Source organism: Salvelinus sp. IW2-2015, linkage group LG18 (assembly GCF_002910315.2).
Source record: "Salvelinus sp. IW2-2015 linkage group LG18, ASM291031v2, whole genome shotgun sequence".
In the NCBI taxonomy this organism is placed as follows: Eukaryota; Metazoa; Chordata; class Actinopteri; order Salmoniformes; family Salmonidae; genus Salvelinus; species Salvelinus sp. IW2-2015.
This window is the reverse complement of record NC_036858.1, coordinates 34,634,772-34,644,984: the sequence shown is the minus strand read 5'-3', so window position 1 is coordinate 34,644,984 and position 10,213 is coordinate 34,634,772. Positions and strand designations below refer to the sequence as shown.

At 43.3% G+C, this 10,213-nt stretch overlaps 1 protein-coding gene across 1 annotated transcript in view; it reads left to right on the top strand.

Annotated features, from left to right (window-relative positions):
* LOC111977820 (V-type proton ATPase subunit B, brain isoform) overlaps positions 1-10,010 on the top strand; it is a 47,978-nt gene extending 37,968 nt beyond the window's left edge. The window contains exons 10-14 of the mRNA XM_024007520.2: positions 6,798-6,948; positions 7,444-7,526; positions 7,700-7,804; positions 7,972-8,101; positions 9,768-10,010. Of these exons, the coding sequence (XP_023863288.1) occupies positions 6,798-6,948; positions 7,444-7,526; positions 7,700-7,804; positions 7,972-8,101; positions 9,768-9,910 (612 nt within the window). The 3' untranslated portion in view covers positions 9,911-10,010. The remainder of the gene's footprint in view (positions 1-6,797; positions 6,949-7,443; positions 7,527-7,699; positions 7,805-7,971; positions 8,102-9,767) is intronic.
* The last annotated feature ends 203 nt before the right edge of the window (positions 10,011-10,213 follow it).

Genomic DNA, 10,213 nt, shown 5'->3' with positions numbered 1-10,213 from the left:
GGAGCAATTATAGGAAATGGAAGACATACAAGACCACTGAATATCTCCCTCGATCTGGGGTCCACGCAAGATCTCACCCGTGGGGTCAAAATGATCACAAGAACGGTGAGCAAAAATCCCAGAACCACACGGGGGACCTAGTGAATGACCTGCAGAGAGCTGGGACCAAAGTAACAAAGCCTACCATCAGTACACACCTACGCCGCAGGGACTCAAATCCTGCAGTGCCAGACGTGTTCCCCTGCTTAAGCCAGTACATGTCCAGGCCGTCTGAAGTTTGCTAGAGAGCATTTGGATGATCCAGAAGAAGATTGCGAGATGTCATATGGTCAGATGAAACAAAATATAACTTTTTGGTAAAACTCAACTCGTCGTGTTTGGAGGACAAAGAATGCTGAGTTTGCATCCAAAGAACACCATACCTACTGTGAAGCATGGGGGTGGAAACATCATGCTTTGGGGCTGTTTTTCTGCAAAGGGACCAGGACGACTGATCCGTGTAAAGGAAAGAATGAAATGGGCCATGTATCGTGAGATTTTGAGTGAAAACCTCCTTCCATCAGCAAGGGCATTGAAGATGAAACGTGGCTGGGTCTTTCAGCATGACAATGATCCCAAACACACCGCCCGGCAACGAAGGAGTGGCTTCGTAAGAAGCATTTCAAGGTCCTGGAGTGGCCTAGCCAGTCTCCAGATTTCAACCCCATAGAAAATCTTTGGAGGGAGTTGAAAGTCCGTGTTGCCAGCAACAGCCCCAAAACATCACTGCTCTAGAGGAGATCTGCATGGAGGAATGGGCCAATACAGCAACAGTGTGTGAAAACCTACAGAAAACGTTTGACCTCTGTCATTGCCAACAAAGGGTATATAAAAAGTATTGAGAAACTTTTGTTATTGACCAATACTTATTTTCCACCATAATTTGCAAATAAATTCATAAAAAATCCTACAATGTGATTTTCTGGATTTCTTTTCTCATTTTGTCTGTCATAGTTGAGTGGTACCTATGATGAAATTACAGGCCTCTCTCATCTTTTTAGTGGGAAAACTTGCACATTGGTGGCTGACTAAATACTTTTTTGCCCCACTGTATATATTTGTTTTAACCTCTTATTGAACTAGCATGTCAGTTAAGAGCAAATTCTTATTTACATTGACGGCCTAGGAACAGTGGGTTTACTGGTTGTTCAGGGGCAGAGCAACAGATTTTTACCTTGTCAGCTCGGGGATTTGATCTAGCAACCTATCGGTTATTGGCCCAACGCTCTAACCACTAGGCTACCTGAGGGAAACGTATTTTGACAAGCAGTCAATGCACAAAATTCTTAATCCATTTGTGGGAAAACCTTTTGAAAGCAGTTTTGGCAAATGTATTTTGAAAGCAGTTTTGGATCCAGTTTTACATTGCTACCATGTTTATTTCTCTACTCTTTTTTTAATTGCACATGACATCGTTTTACAAATGCAGTTTTACGAGTTTGAAGCATGGTTTAGGACCCCCTAAGCAAGGGGACTGGAATTGGTCAAACTCTGTTTAATACATGTACAAAATTATCCTCGATCTGTAAAATAATGATGATCATAACTTTGTACAAAATTATCCTCGATCTGTAAAATAATGATGATCATAACTTTCTTACATGAAAGGGGAGGTTAACTTGGCCGCAGACAATCGATCTGAGATAGACTTAAGTTTCAGTCATGTGATTTTTTGTTGTTGCTTTAAAATGTTGATAACTAGCACAGAATCCCCCAGCAATAGTAACACAATTTCAAGAGGAAGTAGTTTGGACTACCATACTTTGGGTCCTAAACATCTCAGGAGGTGTTGGCCAATTGATGATCTCTCTAATGTCCCCTTGTGTTCTCAGTGAAAGGCAGGATAATGTGGCCTTCTGGAACTCCCTTGACTTAATTCTTAGAAGCTTAGTGTGAAGCTTTCTGTGGTGAGACAGACCTTCTCATCTCTTTTATGCCTGTAATATTCCTTATGTAGCGGAACATATTTTGATGTTTCAATATTCCATCCGCATGAGAGTTTGAAATGTTTTATGTTCATCTGGAAACATGGCTCCCTTCCCTCGTTGTCTGCCTGTAACCTTGGGCACACGTGCTGTTTCAGTAAAGCCTCGGCTAAGACTCTGGCTTGTAGGGTATTTAACCACTTACAAAGACTGACAAGGGGCATTAACATTTAACTTATTTTCCCATTCACCCGCTCGAAGGTCGAGTTTTGAATTTAATCCACAGTTCACAAGTGTTGGCTATCTCCGTCCTCTGGAGCTCAGGATGAATGCAAGTGCCTTTCTGCTCTGAATTCAACTAACTGAACAATTTGAACAGTGCTTTGGCCTGGGTTCRGAGTCATTTATTTTATACTATGTCTGCTGAGAAAATGTCAGTGCTTGACCTCCTCTTGGTGATTTGAATAACACTTCACAACAGGTGATTTAAATGAGAATATAGTACAGTGTTATTAGTCAAATCCAATTCCTATTATTTTGTCCTCCTTTTAGAGTGTGTGTCTGTGTAAATTCAGCAAAAAAAGAGACCTCTGCTTTTATTTTCAGTAAACGTAATATGTGTATGAACATAACATGATTCAACAACTGCGACATAAACTGAACAAGTTCCACAGACATGTGCCTAACAGAAATTGAATAATGTGTCCCTGAATAAAGGAGGGGTCAAAATCAAAAGTAAGTCAGTGTGGCCACCAGCTGCATTAAGTACTGCAGTGCATCTCCTTCTCATGGACTGCACCAGATTTGCCAGTTCTTGCCGTGAGATGTTACCCCACTGCCCCAGACCATGACGGCACCTCCACCTCCAAATTGATCCCGCTCCAGAGTACAGGCCTCGATAAACGCGAATCTGACCATTTATTATTTTTTATTTAACCAGTTAGGCCAGTTGAGAACAAGTTCTCATTTACAACTGCGACCTGGCCAAGATAAAGCAAAGCAGTGCAACAAAAACAACACGGAGTTTTACACATGGGATAAACAAATGTACAGTCAATAACACAATAGAAAAATCTGTATACAGTGTGTGCAAATGAAGTAAGGAGGTAAGGCAATAAATAGACCAGAATGATCGATGTGCAGATGAGGATGTGCAAGTAGAAATACTGGTGTGCAAAAGAGCAGAAAAAAACATATGGGGATAAGGTAGGTAGTTGGTTGGATGGGTAGTTGGTTGGATGGGCTATTTACAGATGGGCTGTGTAAAGCTACAGCGATCGGTAAGCTGCTCTGACAGCAGATGCTTGAAGTTAGTGAGGGAGATATAAGTCTCTAACTTCAGTGATTTTTGCAATTCGTTCCATTCATTGGCAGCAGAGAACTGGAAGGAAAGGCGGCCAAATGAGGTGTTGGCTTTGGGGATGACCAGTGAAATATACCTGCTGGAGTGCGTGCTACGGGTGGGTGCTGCTATGGTGACCAGTGAGCTGAGATAAGGCGGAGCTTTACCTAGCAAAGACTTATCGATGACCTGGAGCCAGTGGGTTTGGCGACGAATATGAAGCGAGGGCCAGCCAACGAGAGCATATAGGTCGCAATGGTGGGTAGTATATGGGGCTTTGGTGACAAAACGGATGGCACTGTGATAGACTGCATCCAATTTGCTGAGTAGAGTGTTGGAGGCTATTTTGTAAATGACATCGCCGAAGTCAAGGATCGGCAGGATAGTCAGTATTACGAGGGTATGTTTGGCAGCATGAGTGAAGGAGGCTTTGTTGCGAAATAGAAAGCCGATTCTAGATTTAATTTTGGATTGGAGATGCTTAATTTGAGTCTGGAAGGAGAGTTTACAGTCTAGCCAGACACCTAGGTATTTATAGTTGTCCACATTCTAAGTCAGAAGCGTCCAGAGTAGTGATGCTAGGCGGGCGGGTGCGGGCAGCAATCGGTTGAAGAGCATGCATTTAGTTTTACCTGTGTTTTTAAGAGCAGTTGGAGGCCACGGAAGGAGTCTTGTATGGCATTGAAGCTCGTTTTAGAGGTTTGTTAAGTGTCCAAAGAAGGGCCAGATGTATACAGAATGGTGTTGTCACCCCTGGTGAGACAAAACCGCGACTCGTCAGTGCAGAGCACTTTTTGCCTGTCCTGTCTGGTCTAGCGACTGTGGGTTTGTGCCCATAGGCGACGTTGTTGCCAGTGATGTCTAGTGAGGACCTGCCTTACAACAGGCCTACAAGCCCTCAGTCCAGCCTCTCTCCGCCTATTGCGGACAGTCTGAGCACTGATGGAGGGATTGTGGGTTCCTGGTGTAACTCGGGCAGTTGTGTTTGCCATCCTGCAGGTGTGATGTTCGGATGTACCAATCCTGTGCTGGTGTTACAAGTGGTCTGCCACTGCGAGGACGATCAGCTGTCCGTCCTGTCTCCCTGTAGCGCTGTCTTAGGCGTCCTGGTCGCCCTGGTCACATCTGCAGTCCTCGTGCCTCCTTGCAGCATGCCTAAGGCACATTCACGCAGATGAGCAGTGACCCTGGGCATCTTTCGTTTGGTGTTTTTCAGAGTCAATAGAAAGGCCTCTTTAGTGTCCTAAGTTTTCATAACTGTGACCTTAATTGCCTACCGTCTGTAAGCTGTTAGTGTCTTAACTACCATTCCACAGGTTCATTAATTGTTTATGGTTCATTGAACAAACATGGGAAACAGTTTTTAAACACTTTAAATTAAATCAAATTTTATTTGTCACATACACATGGTTAACAGATGTTAATGCGAGGGTAGCGAAATGCTTGTGCTTCTAGTTCCGCCCATGCAGTAATATCTAACAAGTAATCTAACCTAACAATTTCACAACTACCTTATGTACATAAAAATATATGAATGAGTGATGGCCGAACGGCATAGGCAAGATGCAGTAGATGGTATAGACTACAGTATATACATATGAGATGAGTAATGTAGCGTATGTAAACATTATATAAAGTGGCTAGTGATACATTTATTACATCAATTCTTCCATTATTAAAGTGGCTAGAGTTGAGTCAGTATGTTGGCAGCAGCCACTCAATGTTAGTGATGGCTGTTTAACAGTTTGACTGACCTCGCCTTCTGGATGATAGCGGGGTGAARAGGCAGTGGCTCGGGTGGTTGTTGTCCTTGATGATCTTTTTGGCCTTCCTGTGACATCGGGTGGTGTAGGTGTCCTGGAGGGCAGGTAGTTTGCCCCCGGTGATGCGTTGTGCAGACTGCACTACCCTCTGGAGAGCCTTACGGTTGTGGGCGGAGCAGTTGCCGTACCAGGTGGTGATACAGCCCAACAGGATGCTCTCGATTGTGCATCTGTAAAAGTTTGAGTGCTTTTGGTGACAAGCCAAATTTCTTCAGCCTCCTGAGGTTGAAGAGGCGCTGATGCGCCTTCTTCACCATGCTATCTGTGTGGGTGGACCATTTCAGTTTGTCCGTGATGTGTACGCCGAGGAACTTAAAACTTTCCACCTTCTCCACTACTGTCCCGTCGATGTGGATAGGGGGCTGCTCCCTCTGCTGTTTCCTGAAGTCCACAATCATCTCCTTTGTTTTGTTGACATTGAGTGTGAGGTTATTTTCCTGACACCGCACTCCGAGGGCCCTCACCTCCTCCCTGAAGGCCGTCTGTGGTTGTTGGTAATCAAGCCTACCACTGTAGTGTCGTCTGCAAACTTGATGATTGAGTTGGAGGRGTGCATGGCCACACAGTCATGGGAGTACAGGAGAGGTCTGAGAACGCACCATTGTGGGGCCCCAGTGTTGAGGATCAGCGGGGTGGAGATGTTGTTACCTACCCTCACCACCTGGGGGCGACCCATCAGGAAGTCCAGTACCCAGTTGCACAGGGTGGGGTCGAGACCCAGGATCTCGAGCTTAATGACAAGTTTGCATGGTACTATGGTGTTAAATGCTGAGCTGTAGTCGATGAACAGCATTCTTACATAGGTATTCCTCTTGTKCAGATGGGTTAGGGCAGTGTGATTGCGTCTGTGGACCTATTGGGGCGTTAAGCAAACGGGGCTGGTTTTTCTTTTGTCGTCCGTGATTGACTGTAGACCCTGCCACATACCTCGCGTGTCTGAGCCATTGAATTGCGACTCTACTTTGTCTCTATACTGACGCTTAGCTTCACACAGCTTTACAATGAAGATCTGTGAATTTATTTGGAGTTTTACGAATTATCTTTGAAAGACAGGGTCCTGAAAAAGGGATGTTTCTTTCTTTTTTTGCTGAGTTTAGAATGCCAAGAGTCTGCAAAGCTGTCATCAAGGCAAAGGGTGGCTACTTGTATGTAGCCACCCTATATGTAAAATATAATTGGATTTTTAAAACACTTTTTTGCATACTACATGATTCCCTATGTTATTTCATCGTTTTGATGTCTTCGCTATTATTGTACAATGTAAAAAAATATATATACAAAATCTGAAAAACCCTTGAATGAGTAGGTGTCCAAACTTTTGACTGGTACCGTATGTGTGTCTCTCTCCTCGCGACTCCCAAGGGGTGCATGTTTTGGTTTTTGCCTTAACACTACACAGCTGATTCAAATGATCAATACTTGATGATTAGTTGACTGTTTGTGAAATCAGCTCTGTAGTGCTAGGGCAAAAACCAAAACGTGCACCCCTTGGGGTTCTGAGGACTGAGTCTGGGAAACCTTGCTATAAATMAATGAGTTCATGCTCATTGATTCAATCATACGCTGTTAGAATTTAATGTTCAGAAGTGGAGTAGTTTGTGTTCTGGGTCCCATCTCTTATATCCTGGTTCCACTTATGGCTCACTTGTATGTGCCATGTCTCCCCAGGTGTCAGCTGCCAGAGAGGAAGTCCCTGGCCGTCGTGGTTTTCCCGGTTACATGTACACGGATCTGGCTACCATCTACGAGCGTGCCGGCAGAGTGGAGGGCAGGAACGGCTCCATCACTCAGATACCCATCCTCACCATGCCCAACGATGGTAAGACATCCCGCCTTATCTCAGAGGAAAAACAACCTAGATTAATTTTTTTAAATATATATTTTTATTTATTAACRTTTTACATGAGCAATTCCATTGAATCCCCTGTTTTCGTCTGGGTTTGACGAGCACAAAAAAGTGATATTTCTTTATGCTTGCTGTTACTATAGCAACTTCTGTGATGGGCCTCCAGTCTGTTTTCGAATGGGAGTCGCCCCTTTTTAACATCAGACAACATTTGTGCCAGCATATTTTAGAGCATTAAAATTGGGGATGTAGATAAAAACACTTATTTTAATGTCCTTAAACTGTAAGTTGTAGTCATTTAAAGTGTATGCCTGGTTCCTGACTTTACTTTTGGGCAAAGTGATCCAGGACTGTGCTCCGTGCATGTGTTTGAATGTGGGCGTGTATCGGTTTGATAAAGGCCACTTGATTTAGCGTGACTTGAACCTTGGATATTACCTCTTGACTTCCACGTAAACTGTTTTCCAGATATCACCCATCCCATTCCTGATCTCACTGGGTACATCACTGAGGGACAGGTCTATGTGGACCGACAGCTGCACAACAGACAGGTATTCCCATTCTCGCTTATACGTCTCCAAACAACCCCTTGTGACCTCGCTATTAAATAGTGTCTCTAGCTATTGAGTACTGTTATTCTCTCTCCTGACAATTGTCCAATGATAATTTCTTTACTATTTCTTTGTTGAATATTGACTTCTCTTATTTCATGCTTTCCCTTCAGATCTACCCACCCATCAATGTGCTGCCCTCTCTGTCTCGATTGATGAAGTCTGCCATCGGTGAAGGAATGACCCGTAAAGACCATGCTGATGTCTCCAACCAGCTGGTAGTTATTGTCACTCTGCACAGTGCCAAAATATCCTCTATAACCAAGCTTAATTTCTATTGAACCACAATACACATGAATCGTTTGTTGCATAGAACTACTTCAACTTTCTGACCTCCCCCACTCTTCTCTCTCTCTCTCCACCCCCATGCCTCTGTCCCTCTCAGTATGCCTGCTATGCCATTGGTAAGGACGTGCAGGCCATGAAAGCCGTGGTCGGAGAGGAGGCCCTCACCTCCGATGATCTGCTCTACCTGGAGTTCCTGCAGAAGTTTGAGAAGAACTTCATCGCTCAGGGTAAGACACTGAAAAAACGGATGAGCCTCGACCTATGACAGTAGCACCACATGCAGAGCGCATGGCTATTGAAACTATTTAAAAATTTGAACCTTTATTGAACCAGGTAAGTCATTCAAAATACACTTCTCTTTTACAATAACAACCTGACATTCTGGTTGTATGAAATCAAAAGGTGAAAACAGGAGCACAGGAACCGCACTGTATGTGACATTCCCCCGGTGTCAGGTATTTGGTAACAGAATAAATGGGAGTGTTGGCAGTCTTTTCACACCGTTAAGTGGGAGGCATTAGGCTGCACTCGGCCAGGTCATTGACACCCGCATGCTCTGAGATCTTGTCTGGTGATTTTATTTACTTGTCTAAATAATGTTACATTAAATATGAGATATTATACCTTTGCCACCTTGGCTTCTCCTGTATCTTATGTTTATGCTACCTTCATTCCACTCATTCCTTGAAATCGTGACCCATTTTGTGTTGCCCTAGGTCTCTGACCTTATTATACCTTATTACCAGAAATCCACCCTGCATAGCGCTGTCATTCAAGTGTGATATTAAAATGGAGATTGATTTTGCCCAATAAAATAATAAAAATCGTATTATTGGATTAATAATCTTATTGAATATTATAAAATGTTGCATAGATTGATTTTGAAAGGTATTTTACTGCGATTTGACAGATCTTAGCTCTAACAAAGGGCAAGATATGTCCTATTTGGCATTGCATGCTGTTATTGGTACTTCCTGAAGTACATTGAGTAAAATTCTAGTAAAAGTTATTTTCAATGCCTTCAGGCATGATTATTTTTCATCAGCAAAACCAATGGCAAACTTCATGTCAGATACATACTGTAGGTCTTTTTCAACACCTTGGTGTCAGATGCAACAAGTAATTCAGCGACGTGTGTCATCAAAGCATTATGCCGTACTTATTCTCACACTTGTCCTTGGAGTGATGAGATTGCTAAAGCAAGGATTTGTGAGCTTTTCCATCCAGCCTTGTGTATAGTGAGCCTGAATATCCTTGAGTCAAAGCCTAATGCGATCCATTAAAATTAGAATCTCATTAGAATTGATGAGTCTACTGAATTAAATTAAAATACCGTGAAATGCAAGTGTCATGTCAGACTTTTGCATATCTTGTCTCTGTTGAAACCGAGACAAATGGAGCCATCTTTTCGGCAAAGAACAAGAGCCTGCTGTTCAGTCGTCTTGTCCTTCAGATGATTTACGAGCATTTCGCTACACCCGCAATAACATCTGCTAAATATGTTTATGCGACCAATAAAATGTGATTTGATAAGATTGAAAAGTAGGGATTGCACTATTGTAGGCTATGCATCACAGGGATATACTGCATGTAAAGCTGTTGTGACACCATATGATTGACTTAATATCTAGTCTATCAATAATATCTTTCCCGACAGAGTAAGCTGTGAGGTAGGGTGGGGTGCATTTTAGACATGTTAGCGCCATGTCCTGACGTTGACTTGAGTTGACTACAACAAGTGTTATGAAAAAGATCTCAATCGCTGGGGGATATTGTTGTATTTATGCTCCTATTTAAACCACTGAATGAGTCAATTGTCAACTAGTCGTCATAAGGAATATTGTCAAATGTCGCAGCATTCGAGACCTAAAATGCTGTCACCTCACCCCTCAGGCCCCTATGACAACAGGACCGTCTATGAGACCCTGGACATTGGCTGGCAGCTGCTCCGAATCTTCCCCAAAGAGATGCTGAAGAGGATTCCCCAGAGCACCTTGGCCGAGTTCTACCCGAGGGAGTCTGCCGCTCGTCACTGAGCGCCTTCAGCTGCTCTGACTCCGCCCCCCCCCTCTCACCCCCTTAGACAAGTGTTGACCCCCCCGACCACTCAGAGAACAGAGCAATGATCTCAGCTCCCTCTAGATGTATTCTACTGTATCTGTTTCCAGAAACTCGTATGGTTAGTGTCTGTGATTGTATCTGTACATTTTGTTCAGAGATGTGAACTTGCCCTTAAATCAAAGAATGATCCTYTTATTTATTGGGGTACTTTACTGCTAGGTTTTGTTTATTGAATGTTGTCCCCACCTAAACTAAATTCAACCTTCCAAAAATCTAAA